General features: G+C 39.3%; 2 protein-coding genes across 2 annotated transcripts; both read left to right on the top strand.

Annotated features, from left to right (window-relative positions):
- The first annotated feature begins 276 nt into the window (after window positions 1-276).
- Window positions 277-6,562, top strand: LOC135676382 (BTB/POZ and MATH domain-containing protein 1-like). The gene is made up of 4 exons (XM_065187500.1): window positions 277-969; window positions 2,814-3,162; window positions 4,695-4,971; window positions 6,219-6,562. Exons 1-4 carry the CDS (start codon window positions 518-520, stop codon window positions 6,392-6,394), a joined length of 1,254 nt encoding a protein of 417 aa, XP_065043572.1. The 5' UTR covers window positions 277-517; the 3' UTR covers window positions 6,395-6,562.
- A 1,540-nt stretch (window positions 6,563-8,102) lies between these two features.
- On the top strand, window positions 8,103-14,547 carry LOC103987953 (autophagy-related protein 18g). Its single transcript, XM_009406428.3, has 9 exons — window positions 8,103-8,560; window positions 10,564-11,025; window positions 11,123-11,554; window positions 11,666-11,911; window positions 12,008-12,826; window positions 12,920-13,086; window positions 13,328-13,419; window positions 13,504-14,100; window positions 14,188-14,547. Exons 1-9 carry the CDS (start codon window positions 8,390-8,392, stop codon window positions 14,190-14,192), a joined length of 2,991 nt encoding a protein of 996 aa, XP_009404703.2. The 5' UTR covers window positions 8,103-8,389; the 3' UTR covers window positions 14,193-14,547.
- Window positions 14,548-14,559: the final 12 nt, after the last annotated feature.

Raw genomic sequence — 14,559 nt, 5'->3', positions numbered from 1 at the left:
CTTCGCCTTAGTGCCACCAAAATTCCAACGGACACAACCAGAACATGCGTGAAACTGAACGCGGTGGTGCCCAAGTCTCGTTTCAATTGCCTGTCATCATCCGATACGAGTTCTTCACCCACCTTTAGCATCTTCCTTCTGATTGGAGAAGCTAATGCTCTATAGGTGGGCCCGAGTGGGTTTTACCAATCAAACGGAAGATACGAAACGCTGGTGCGTTTGTATACGAGTAGCAAATGAATCGGTCCTTGCCCAACTCCAACCCTGGAGAACACATTAATGGCCGCACCTTCCCCTCTTTGCCGATTTCTTCCCTCTTTCTTCCCCCGATCTCCAACGCCCCACGCCGATCCCGAGTCTTAACCCTGGGAGATCTCCATCGCTCGATCTCTCAGAGCAAAGCCCCAGGTCAATTCGACCCCGAGGCCCCGCGACGCGCCTCGCCGTGCCCTCCTCGAAGATCCGTCCTTCCGAGATCGATTCCGCTTGCCGATCGAATCGATCTGCGCTCATCGAGATGGGTAGCGGTAGGGTATGCGGAGGAGGAACCTTCGCCCGGCCGTTCTCGTCCTCATCCTCGTCGCCGCACCTCTCGGCCCCTCCCGGGCCGCCGACGGAGACGGCGTCGACGTCAGTTACCGACACGGTGAACGGCTCGCACCACTTCAAGATCGATGGGTATTCGCTGCTCAAGGGGATGGGCATCGGCAAGTACACGGCGTCGGACACGTTCACGGTGGGCGGTTATGACTGGGCCATCTACTTCTACCCCGACGGGAAAAGCTTGGAGGACGGCGCCACGTACGTGTCGCTGTTCATCGCGCTGGCGAGCGAGGGGACCGACGTCAGGGCGCTTTTCGAGTTGACGCTTCTGGATCAAAGCGGGAAGGAGCAGCACAAGGTCCATAGCCACTTCGGGAGGACGCTCGAGGGTGGCCCCTACACTCTCAAGTACCGCGGCAGCATGTGGTAAGTGAAGCTCATGTGAATTGGCTATTTACAAGTTTTTAATAGTTTCTTTGATCGTTGATTATTAGTTATTTTTATATTTTGCATCTCCGGGGCATGTGATTTGATTTTGTCTATGAGTTGCCACATAACATTCGTTGAGATGGCATCGTAACCAAGTAATCGATCTCTGAAAATATTCCTATGGTTAGTGGATGGTGATTTTTTGTTTCTCCGATGTAAAATGACCATGTTTTAAAATATGTATTATGTCTTTTCTTTTCAAAATTTAGTTTCAATTGATTGTGTTGTGGAAAAAATTATGTCCTTGTAGAAGGTGTGTGGAGGGTTCAATTGACCTAAGAGGAGTTCACAAGTGAGGAAGTTTGTTGATCAAATTTGATTGTTAAGATATTTGTTTGTCTCTTTCCAAATTTGTGGTCATATTGCCTTTATTTGCTTATCAGAGATTCATTCTTTGGGCAACAATATTTAGTGTATTACTTGAACAAAGTTGGCAATAAATACTGTGTTATGTTATGAGATGTTTTAGATTGTTGCTTCTTGGTAACAATTGTACACATTTAGTACACCATCAGATTTTTGTTTGCAACAATGCTGGGTTACCTTTTATTCTGCTAGCTTCAACAAAATTAATGTTTAATTTTTCATCGAATTCCCAAATAGTTGACTCTGTTAGTAAACTTTTGAGCTATATTTGATCTTGTCCAATTGTTTCTAAACAGTAGATTACGGGTCCCAAACCAAGGCCTAGTTTTAAACTGCTGAATATGTCATTATGAGCTTTGACAGTCCATTAGAGCCAAACTTGGTAGTTCAGATTTATTGACAATTGAAATCCTTAGACAATCATTTTGGACTATAACTATTATTGGCCTTGGTGGGTTTAACTGATTACTCTGTGGACCATATGGCTTCGCACTTTTAATTGATCAACTAGACAAGATTTAGTCAACATCCTGAGAAAATTTTGGCAACACTATAGTTTTGTGGAAGATCCATTTAGCTGCCGTCTCTAGAATAGATATTACGCTTATGGGGTATTGTTCTGTATCTGGATGTCTTCTCTGTTACACTTGCTCTCTAGTCAATTCATAGTATTTTCAGATTAGTTATTTCAGTCCCAAGTATGGGCCAGGTTGCCTGAATCTCATATATGATGTTGTCTCAGCATAATATGGTCCAATTTTGCCATCATAATGACCTAATTATCTTCTTGAATAAGATTTCTTTTAACTCCTCGTACTTCTAAAGTGGAAACTAACTCATAATCTGAGTTATGCTCGAACTACCAATAGCATGTAGAATAAAGCTTTCTCCATGGTTCATGACTATCAGTAAAACTGCAGTTTCCATTGGACACTTGATTTGGTTATTACGATTGCACTGTTGCTCCTCCTAATCTTTGGTTGAGCATGTCACTGTAAATTTTATTTAGCTGATGTCATGTGGGTAGTTTTGAATAATTCAAATGGTTATTCAGAATCAAAGATATGCACATGAGGGGGAAGGAAACTATCAAGAGTATCAACTATCATACAGCTTAACAGCTAAAGTGGGTTGGATCAGAAATTGATTCTGTGCCTTAAACATGACAACTGTTGGTTTTGTTGTCTGATTCTCTTTTTTATTGTTTTTCATAACCAATAATGGGATAGTGGTTCTTTTTTTCTTCAAAAGTAGCTTTTAATAAGGTAATGTACTTTTCTGTTTTTCATTGCTTGGATTTGTAATTTGTACATTTTGGAATTTATTACTATGTGCCTTCTGTGCATAAAAATTTCTGCAAGGAATGAGTATTACGAGTGACCTTACACATGGATATTACACTTTAAATGTTGCAGGGGCTATAAGCGTTTCTTCAGAAGAACTGCTTTGGAGACATCAGAGTATCTTAAAGATGATTGTCTTCTGGTTAATTGTAGCGTTGGTGTTGTTAGATCACGCACCGAAGGACCCAAGGTTTACACCATAGCAGTGCCACCACCTAATATAGCTCAGCATTTTGGACAGCTTTTAGAGAGTGGAAGGGGAACTGATATAAGTTTTGAAGTTGATGGTGAGATTTTCAATGCCCACAAGTTGGTACTTGCAGCTCGATCACCTGTGTTCAGGGCACAATTATTTGGTCCAATGAAAGACAGCAACACGCATTGCATAAAGATTGAAGATATGGAAGCTCCAGTTTTTAAGGTAGTGTAGTTTTAATATGATGTCGGGTTTTGCTACTATTTTACTTAGATTAACCTGATTTTCTAATTTAATCCTTGCCTCCTTTGTTTAAGCTCTTATAATTATTTTTTTCTTCTAGAGATGGGAGTATATACTCTCTTGTTGCATCTCTATAACTTCCATTTCCAATAGTATCAGACTATCAGTTTACTTCACTTTGGTCTTGCCAGTTGCTTCTTGGGCTCGTAGCACGCCACTTTCTACTATAGTTACTTTTTGCAATAAGGGAATAACTTCTGTTGTTGTTGCCAAATTTTCATTTGTTCATAGTAAAATTTTTCATAGAGCTTACCTTTACCACTAGCACCATAATGTATGGTTTCAGCCGAAATTGATTTATTGCTACATGCTGATGATGATCATTATGAATAAGGCATGAAGATTTTTTAAATTTTGATATGTAGATGGATTTTCTAAGGACACATAGATGGTTAACTGTGTGACTTCACTTTCTATAGGGAGCAAGGTTAAGAAGAAAAAAATTAACGACCAGTTTGTGTAATGAAAGTGAAACCTAAGCTTATCATCAACTGAAACAATATTATTAAATATGGAGGCTGGTGATTGGCTGTGCCCTTTTCTTTTGGTGCTAAGCCTTTTTTTTTTCTGGTTTTATTTGACACAAGAAACACTAATCCTGATGGATGTTGAAGCAATAATATAATTATCTGCATTTCTATTTTTATTTATTTTCACGTGCCATTGAGGATCCACTAAACCTGAGATTCTGCGACATTGCAATTACTCTCGACACATACACATTATTGAACACTCAACGTAGGAAGATACCCTTAAATGAGTTCTGAATTAAAAAAAAATCAGTCCAAGATCTTTCTACAACCCAAATGGGTTTGTGGAACTTACTTTTCATAATTTTGGGACTTATTGTTTATAATTTATCTTCCCAAAGGTCTAAAGTCAACACCCTTTATATTACACATTTTTTAAGTGTCTCTTTCACTTGATATTGGCTGGATAAAACACATGTTCATAATTGTAGGCATTTCATTCACAAGCTATTCTGCAGTCAGTTTAACTTGGATTATCATCTCTGACAGTGACATCCACTTTTTACTCCATCGTTATTGCTACTCTAATTCTATATGCTTCTCCATGTTGTTTAAGTTATCTAATGCCCAGCATGTCTTTGTCCAGAAAACATTGGAATCTCATATTAGGCAGTGACTGTGATGAACAGAAACAGCACAAGTTGTTTGGTAATATTGCTTGCAATAGTGAGCTTTCCGTTTCATAGAAATTTGTTATCTTTGAGCATGCCTGAGGGCTTGTTACATGGAATTCAATCTATAAGACGGGAAATTATTTGATAATGTTATCTATTTTTCCTATTACTATAATTTTCAGTAAGGAAAATGTGGAATTTGTTACTTTTAAAATCATTTATTGTGTATTGTAGCATAAGTGATATGCTTGCACATTATTATCATCATCATCAATTTAGCGCCAAAAAAATTGCTTATTCTTATTTTCAGGCTCTACTCCATTTCATATACTGGGATTCTCTACCTGACATGGAAGAATTTACTGGTCTGAATGCAAAGTGTGCTTCCACTTTGATGTCTCAACATTTGCTTGCTGCTGCTGACTGCTATGCGTTGGATAGGCTTAAATTACTATGTGAAGTCAAGTTATGTGAGGATGTTGCTATAAATACAGTGGCCACTACCTTAGCTCTGGCTGAGCAGCACCACTGTATTCAGCTCAAATCTGTTTGTCTCAAATTTGTTGCATTGCCTGAAAATTTGAGAGGTATAATCAGCATTCTATCTTGAGGGTTCCATTTTGCTAAATACACTTTGATAGTGGCACCTTTAGTATACCAGTATCAACACACTATACTTATAGACAGGCACAAGTGCTGGTTCGCCATCATCTAGTGGCATGAATCGCACAGGTGATCTTTTGATTGGAGTATGAATTTCCATGGGACTCTTCTTAAAAGTTCTCTTTCCATTTTGTACTATTTATCTTATTCATTGTTATAAAACTAGCTTTAGTTCTTTCAACATAAGAACTGCTATGTTTATAGTGCTTTAGAGGTCAATTTAAAACTGCATCTCCATAACAGGGTATTTGCAATTAATTTCTAATTATGAGATATGTACAAGCAATATAAAAAATCGAAAGGTGCACACAGACATGGTAAACAGACAAATTCTGCTAGCAAGATAATTTGATTGAAACTTATCATATTTTTTAATACAGGCTTGCTGTATCATAAGGTACACACTGTTGATTGAAACAATTTTTTTTGCATGCTTAAAATTGTTCGACATAGTTATCTTACTGTTGATATGGGCATGAATTTTAGATGTACGTACATGTCTCCCTCTATGGCATCACAAAACCATTTTGCCAGAGCATCTCATGGTCAGATTTTTATTCTCATCCACTATTTGCTGTGTCCTTTTTTCGGTAACCAGGCAAATATGGCCCCCTCTGAACAATGGGCTTTTCATGCATTTCCTTGGCATACATCATGTTTAGTTAGAGTGTATGCTCTGATGGATCCCATTTCAATTTTATTCTGATGCATGTCGATCTCTGAAATTTGAAAATTGTAAGGTCACAGCCTATTTTTCCAATCATTTGACGCGAGTGATTGATTATAACTTTTTATGCCTACTTTCTGAAATATCTTCTGTTTTTCTAGTTGTGTGTTGGTTTGACTAGAATCCGTGTACCATCATCATCCAATGTATTTCTGGCTTTTCATATCTACTGTAGTACCATGTATCACAAGTGGTATAGTAAGAACAAACACTGTATCGCCTTGTTACATGATGTTTTCTTTTCAGACTTAAATGCCTTGTTTTTGTTTTGGTCCAAGGTCAGTGAGAAGCCAAGCATTTTGCACACATATATAACTGCACATAGTAAAAATTCCATTGATACATTTAATCATTGTTTGGGCGACCATATGTAGTCTAGAAGTTCCTTAACCGTTGATGTTCCTCCTAATTCTGGTAATATTTTGGTTGTGCTGCATTTTGCAGCTGTGATGCAAACCGAGGGATTTGAATACTTGAAGGTCAGTTGTCCATCTATTCTGACGGAGCTCTTGCAGTATGTTGCTAGGATTGGTGAAATTTCATCAGTTTCCAATGTATGTGCAAATGATGCACTTGACGGCTGTGATATAACGGGTAGACGGGTCAAGCCTCGGATCTGATATATGCAATGACTAATTTGTTATGGCTGTAAGTTCATTGTTTGTTGTGCTATGTAGTAAACTTTTGCTTTCAACTTATAATTTCCTAATTCAAATACACTTGTATCTTTGTTGAACCGTAACAAGATAAATGTCAATATAGCATAGCAAGAACCATGAAACACCGGATGTATTGTGAGCTATGATGGGATCCTACAGCTTTCTGGTAATAATTGTCACCTTTTGAAAATTTGATGTTGGACAAAATGGACAGCGTGATTCAGATTATTTGTTTGCATCAATTTGTAAAGAACTGCATTGCTATTGTGGCCCCTTCAGATACACCATTGATGCGTGCGGCCAGCCATTAGCATGCAAGTTGTCTTCAGGTTCTTGTGAGATTTTTCCTTCTCCTTCGATTGTAGTTGATTGAATTATATTTGTGGTGATTGTGCATTACTAAACCGTATTTTACTTCAATCTCTGCAGATGTTTAGTCTCTGATGTAATCTGACATTTTATCTTGTTTCAGAGAATAATTATACATATTTATCTTTCAACTGAAAGGAAGCAAATCCTGTTGATTAACACACAATCTTCTCCCTTGTCTTTTAATTTTCATCATTTTCCTATCTTGGTCTGGCAATGTATCGATTAAAGAACAGATGATGGATGCCATGTCCATTTTATGTTGCAAAAATGTTTTCTATTGTTTCCTCAGCTTTGATTCACAATACCTTCTATGTGCTATTATTAGACTTAAAAGACTAATAAGATCATGATTTAATGATGCCATATAAATCCGAGCGGTTCCTTCCCCACCACTTGATGTGATCACGCTGCAACCCTTGTCGGCGCTCACAAGCCACCGCTCCTCGTGTTCATGCTACTCTTGTGGAGACTCAATCTTCCATAGGAGCGTTACTAACCATAAAATCTTATTATTATAAATTGGAATTGTGATGAGTTGTTGCGTAGGGTAGTTAGAGATCACATTAGTGTATCATTGAAGAAACTATTGAGCAAAAAGGAAACATCTTCCTAAAATTGTTGAACTTGTCATTTCGAATCTTATTTGCCATGTATTGAAAGAATAGTGCTAACTGGTTAGCGCATTTTACTTTTTTTTTATTCTTTAATCTAAATCCATTTAATTTTGGAGGTTTACATGACCAAAAAATTGACTTATTCAGTAATATATTTTCTGCTTTTTAATAAAAATAAATAAACAACAGCACGGAGGACGGAGGATGGAGCGATGCTCCTACCTGCCTTCTTATTGGCGGGCGAAGTGGGACCCGTTCGTTTTCTTTGTTTCGTTAGATACGTAAATTTCTCATACATATTCCCGTTGCGTGCGGATCTACCTTCAGGGTTCTCTATGCAACACCGGTTCCGGTAGCCCGCGGTTGCGCCGTCCTTATATTGTTCCTTGCTTATTGTATAGCGGTCCCGGCAGCGTGATCGGAGGAGAATGTGTAGTTAGCGGGTGATGCCCAGTTAGCGATGCACATCCGACGGAGGATTTCCGTATGATCCGACCCGATCACCTTGAGGGTGCACTTGTTTAACGACTACCAGCGGTTCAGCGGAACCAGATTCACCATCATTAATTAGGAGGGAGGGATAAGCGAACACGAAAGCGAGAGAACAGCGAGGAGAGAGGAGAGAGAAGAGATAAATAATAATAATAATAATAATAAAAGGCCGACGGAGAGGGTTGGGTTGGTTTTAGTTTGCTGGTTGTGAGTTGGGGCGAGTCGTGAACGTGAGAGAGACGATGATCACGATGGAGATGAAGTCAAACCTTGAGGGTAGGAGGTGAAAGAATAGGAAGAATAGATTGTTGGGAGGAGGATGAGGAGGAGGAGGGCGGCGTGCGCTGGAGTCGGATGGTATTGATCATCGGCGGTGGGAGTCGGCGATGGGCGGCGGGGCGGCGGTGGGTGGTTGTTGGTAGAGAAGAAGAAGGAGGAGGAGACAGAGGAGGAGGTGCAAGGTGGGAAGGTTGGGAGGATGAGGAAGGGGAGAGTTAAGAGCGGGCTGCTGCCGAGCTCGCTGCGGATCATCTCGTCGTGCCTCAAAACCGTGTCTTCCAACGCTGGGTCCGTCGCGAGCAGCGTCCGATCCGCCGGGGCGTCCGTCGCCGCATCCATCGCCGTGCCGGCCGAGGATGAGAAGGACCAGGTTGCTATCGAAAATACATATCTCCCCTTTTGCTTGCTTTTGGACGGAAGAGAGGCGTTATGGCATGTTGATTTCCGTGTTGGATGACAGTCTTGTTTTCAATTTGGCTTGCGATGACATTACTGCTGTGTGATTACTTTTTTTCATGGAATGAACTGTGATGCATGATAGGTACTTGATAGGACTTAGGTCTATGGCTCTCTCAAGCTTCTTGATTCTCTAGGTTTGTTGCTCAGGCTTCTTAATATCAACTGCTGGGTTTGTCAATGCTTCCGTGGAACAGTTTTTCCTACCTAGAGTTTAATTAGGAACGACGACCCAGGAGGATGGAAGAGTTTATGGTTCATTTTTGTGAACAAGTAAAAAATAATTGAAGGGAGAATGTAAATGATTATCCATCTTAAATAGGTAATTTTGTTGGCCAAAAGCATCTTGTTTCGTGTCAGGGAAACTAAACACTTGTATGCTGCTCATTCTTGATGCTGTTTTCAAATTCTTGAGCCTTATGGCACATAAGGAGCCAACTTGCACAGTTTAAACACTGACATGTATATTCAGTAAAAGAATCTTGAGATCTTTTACTTTTTCCTGGGAAACTTACATGTACAATAACTTTAACCCTTGGGTTAAAGCACAGTGGAGGCTAAGCTTGGGTTATGAGTAACAGGTTTCAGTCCAAACAATATATAGGTTACATTTTTTTATCATTGTTTGTTTAGATAAATACTATTACTGGCTTTAGAACCACATTCTGAGTAATAGATAACAGATCCTAGTTCAGGGGAGTTTTTGGATTAGTTATCTTGTTGGTATTCTGAGTAATAGATTACAGATCCTAAATCAGGGGAGTTTTTGGATTAGTTATATTGCTGGGTCAATGGGATTTGAGTTTGAAAAGATCTAGATGTTCCTCCAGATGAGAATTTTTATGAATTTTTTAGAAGAAAAGTCCTGTTTTACTAGTTTAAATTATTCTAGTCTTATTTGAGTTAGGATCTCGGTCTTGATGAAGTTTATTAATGCAAGAGTAGGTGATATTTTTACTCTGAACTATTGGAATCTTAGTGCCTCACATCCTGGTTGAAAAACCATAGTAATTACTTTGATTTGGTTGTAGGATTACAGGTAGGTCCAGTTTCCAATGAGAATAGGATCACTGGTTGCTTGCCCGTTCTTTTCAAAATTCTTTACTAGGCATGTGGCACTATGAATACAACTTGTCAAGTTGGAACTTATTGTCATCTTGAGTTTTGGTGGTGGTGCTGCTGCTACTGTTTTGGTATATATAAGCTGGTGGGTATAAACTCATTTTTCTATGTTATAGTATTGCCAAAGTACTTTTGCATGTTTTTACAATTAAAAGTTGGTGTATATTAACCACAAGAGGAGATTAAGGGCAGTTGTAACCAAGTGGTCATGGTAGTGGAGTGTCAATCCACCATGCACTGGCTTAATTTTCACTGTTCACCCTATATATTTAATTAATTAATTATAAAAAAAGTACTCCATGAAGTGGATTTCTCATAACCTTTTTACTGCCATCAAAAAGCAAAAGTTTCACTATATTTTTTCCTAGCTTTGACAAAGAGGTTCCACAACAAACTGGCCTAGTTAACTTGGTAACTAAAGATATACATAGCGGCCTTCCATATGCAAAAGCAGATTTACACAGGAACTTATTTGTGCTGGTAATTTGCTTCGGAAAGTAAAGAGAGTGAGGGATATTAGGGAGGCTTGTGAAGGTGCACTTAGTTTGAATAGTTTGATTATATTAACTATTTAAATTGTGCATAAGAAAATGAACTATGAGGCATATGTAACTGTGGTTACGTAGTTTTGACTAGTTTACCTTATTTATGCTATATTTGGTTAGTAAACATATTTCATTTATTGGGCATTATTAAGCCGTTTTTGTATAACAAATTTTCACCAGAATCATCCACAACATCGTCCATATATTTTCTGTGTTTCATTTTGATCATAATCAATTATTTCTCTAACAGGTTTTATGGGCTGGCTTCGATAAACTAGAGCTTAGTCCATCTTCCTTCAAGAATGTTCTACTTCTTGGTTATTCTAATGGATTTCAAGTGCTTGATGTGGAGGATGCCTCTAATGTCTGCGAACTGGTATCCAAGCGTGATGGCCCAGCTACTTTTTTACAGATGCAGCCCACGCCAATGATGTCTGAAGCTACTGAAGGATTCAGAGCCTCACATCCTTTGCTCTTGATTGTTGCTGGTGATGAGACCAATGGCACAGGTATGGTCCAAGGTGGCCGTCTGAGTGCATTAATTAGAGAGAGCGTCAATGAACCTCAGGCAGGAAATAGTATCACTACTCCTTCAGTTGTTAGGTTCTACTCACTCAAATATCATAGCTATGTTCATGTTCTGAGATTCCGCTCTGCTGTATATATGATTCGGTGCAGTCCTAGAATAGTTGCTGTGGCGCTTGCTGCACAAGTAAGCAAGAAATGTACTATATTTTTTAGTATCATGTTGATATGGGATTCAACATAATGATTTATCTTTTCTGATTGCTTGAATTTTGTTTTGGCAGATATACTGCTTTGATGCTGTTACTCTCGAGAACAAGTTCAGTGTTCTGACCTATCCTTTACAAGGAACAGCTGGTGTTAACATTGGTTATGGTCCGATGGCTGTTGGTCCTAGGTGGTTAGCTTACGCTTCCAATAACCCTCTTGTACCAAGTACAGGCCGCCTTAGTCCTCAAAATCTTACTCCCTCTCCAAGCGTAAGCCCATCAACTTCACCCAGCAGTGGAAATTTAGTTGCTCGTTATGCAATGGAATCTAGTAAAACGTTGGCTGCTGGAATTCTTAATCTGGGAGATGTAGGTTACAAAACTCTCTCAAAATATTGTCAGGAGTTACTTCCTGATGGTTCTAGTTCTCCTTTGTCACCACATTCCAACAGGTCCGGAAGATTTCCACCAACAGGACTTCCAACTGAACCTGACAATGCAGGAACGGTGTGTATATTATCAAAGTTGGATATGTTCCTCTTATATTAATGCAGATGGATTTGAAATCATATGGTCTTTTTTTTGGATAAATTAATTATTTGTAATGGTTCTATGCAGGTTGTTATAAAAGATTTCATTTCGAAGGATGTCATTTCACAATTTAGGGCTCACACCAGTCCAATATCTGCTCTCTGTTTTAACCCAAGTGGTACCCTTTTGGTTACAGCTTCAATACATGGGCACAATATAAACATTTTCCGGATTATGCCTACCCGTGTACATAATGGTTCTATCTCAGCACATTATGATTGGACATCATCACATGCTCATCTTTACAAACTATATCGTGGGCTAACAGCGGCTGTATGAATCTAAGAGTTATCTTTATAATGTTTTGTAGGGCAACTGACATGTCAGTTGTTTAGTATATTTGATGGATTTCTTTTTTCCTTGTACCAGGTCATACAGGATATCTCATTTAGTCATTATAGTCAGTGGATTTCAATTATTTCATCCCGGGGAACTTGTCACATATATGTTATATCGCCTTTCGGTGGTGATGCTAGCCTTCAACCGCAAAATATCCATGATGGACCGATTCTTACTCCTAATCTCACGTCGCCATGGTGGGCAGCTTCCTGTTGCATGATCCATCAACAGTTACAACAACCACCACCTCCAATTACATATTCTGTAGTTAGTAGGATTAAAAATGCTAATTCTGGTTGGCTAAGCACTGTTAGCAATGTTGCTGCTTCTGCAGCAGGCAAGATATCTGTACCATCAGGTGCCGTTGCTGCTGTGTTTCATAATTCTCTGTATCATGACACTCCACGGGGTCCCTCCAAGGCCAACTCGTTGGAGCATCTTCTAGTTTACTCTCCATCTGGTCATGTCATACAACACAAACTTCTTCCATCTTCTTTTGTGGAGCCTTGTGATAGAAGCTCGAAAACAATACCTACTTCTGTGTTGCAACTTCAAGATGATGATTTACGTGTAAATGCTGAGCCAGTTCAATGGTGGGATGTCTGCAGAAGATTGAATTGGCATGAGAGAGAGGAAGATATTTCCAGAATATTCTGTAATGATCAGCAAACTAGTGAGACAGTTATGGATTCCGGAGATAGTGAAGATAATGAAACTTCATGTTCCATGTCGACTACTGGCAGTGTACCTGGAGCAGAGTCGGCAAGAAGTGAAAGATTCCACTGGTACCTTTCAAATGCAGAGGTACAGATTAACTCGGGAAAGATCCCGATATGGCAAAAATCAAAGGTGGTCATTTTTTCTGTTTCTGAGCTGTTCATAAAAACGACTAATTTCTCCAAGTTGTTTGATGATGTATCTAATCTTTTTTTTTTATCGTAGATTTGTTTTTGTGTGTTGAATCCACCAAGAGCTAGTGAAGGTTTTACAGAAGATGGTGGAGAGATTGAGATTGAAAATTTATTTTTTGATGAGATAGAAATAAGGCGAAAGGATCTACTTCCTGTTTTTGAGCAATTTCGCTGTATCCAATCCAGCTGGAATGATAGGTACAGACTTTATCCCATTCATTTTTTCAAATTGCCAATCATGTTCAATAGTTTGAGTTTCTGAGTCTTGTTTCTGTTATTTGTTACTCGTCTACATATTTGACACCATTTTGGTAGTTTGGGTTGAGCGTTGACTCTTGAAGAACCCAACAAAATGGAAAATAATTGAAGTCAATATCAGAATAAGCAATGAGTACTAACCAAGGATACAACCTGGCCATTACATGATCTACATTTTCAGGGTTGGAGGTAGATATCAAACTTCATCATCAGGGGTTTTCCAAGCTACAGATGAGTTTAAGCCTGTATCTTTTGCATGTGGATCGGATTTTGGTAAGTAAAAGTTTTGAATTTGAAGAAACTTTGATATGGAATTTGGTAATCAGAAACTTACTAATCCCTAAATGTTTATTCTAGGGTCAGGAACTACACAAAGTTTGCTCGATTTTGATGAAACAGGATCTTGTGAACCTGTTAGCTTGCAGGCGATAGAGAAGACTACAGCTGATGAATCTGGTCACAGTTCGCCTTCAATCATCAGCAAAGGTATTCCTGCATTATCAGAATCCAAAGCATCCACTACACTGCCAATAAAGGACTCCATTAAAGATTGCACCCGACTTCATTCAGAAGACACCAATAGCTATTCTGTCAAGGATGACTCTGTCACTGATGGTGTGTCGACAAGATCAAGTAGCCTGTCATGTAGTGGTAGATTACTGGTTGTAGATAATGACTTTATGAACGATAAAGGAAGTGGTAAAGTTCAAAAGGCATGTTCTACAAACACCCACATGGAACACGCTGAAAGATCTGATTCCCACAATTCAGTGGAGTTTGCCCAATATTTCAATGAGGGTTATTGCCAAGTATCGGAACGCGATGACTGCCGCGAGTTGACTGAAGCTGTAACAGATGCAGACAGCAACAGCAGCCACTGCGAGAGAGAAAAGCCCGAGGAAGATGGGGACGACGACAACATGGTGGGAGGTATATTTGCCTTCAGCGAAGAAGGTGAACCTAAACTCGCAAGATCTTTTGTTCAGCACTGAATCTAAATTTTCTGTGTCAATTATTTTACCTTTTGATGATGTGGAACAGGTTGATGATGTGGAAGTTGGTGGCTTCATCATACGATGTCTTTCTACAAGCAAATTTCTATCTTGGATGGCTGAAACAACCTACAAACCGGAAGCTATCGACATGTACTTCTACAGCTACACTTGCTCCTTCTATTTGATTCTCATTTTGCAATCAAAGGTAGATAATGCATTTTTAGTTATGGAGATGGAAGCAAAAGGTCTGCCAATCCAACCACCTAGACCACCACGGTCACTGTACATTCTGTAGATATGGATTTTTAGTTCATGTAGTTGGACGTGCTTCCCACATGAGCTCTCCTTCCTGTTTACATTTACACAAGTATTCACCATTAATTAGTTTCAAGGGCGATTCACTTTCCTCTTCGTGGTG

The sequence above is a fragment of the Musa acuminata genome, chromosome BXJ1-6 (genome assembly GCF_036884655.1).
Source record: "Musa acuminata AAA Group cultivar baxijiao chromosome BXJ1-6, Cavendish_Baxijiao_AAA, whole genome shotgun sequence".
Classification (NCBI taxonomy): Eukaryota; Viridiplantae; Streptophyta; class Magnoliopsida; order Zingiberales; family Musaceae; genus Musa; species Musa acuminata.
The sequence above is the reverse complement of the archived record's forward strand: the minus strand, read 5'-3'. Positions and strand labels throughout refer to the sequence as shown.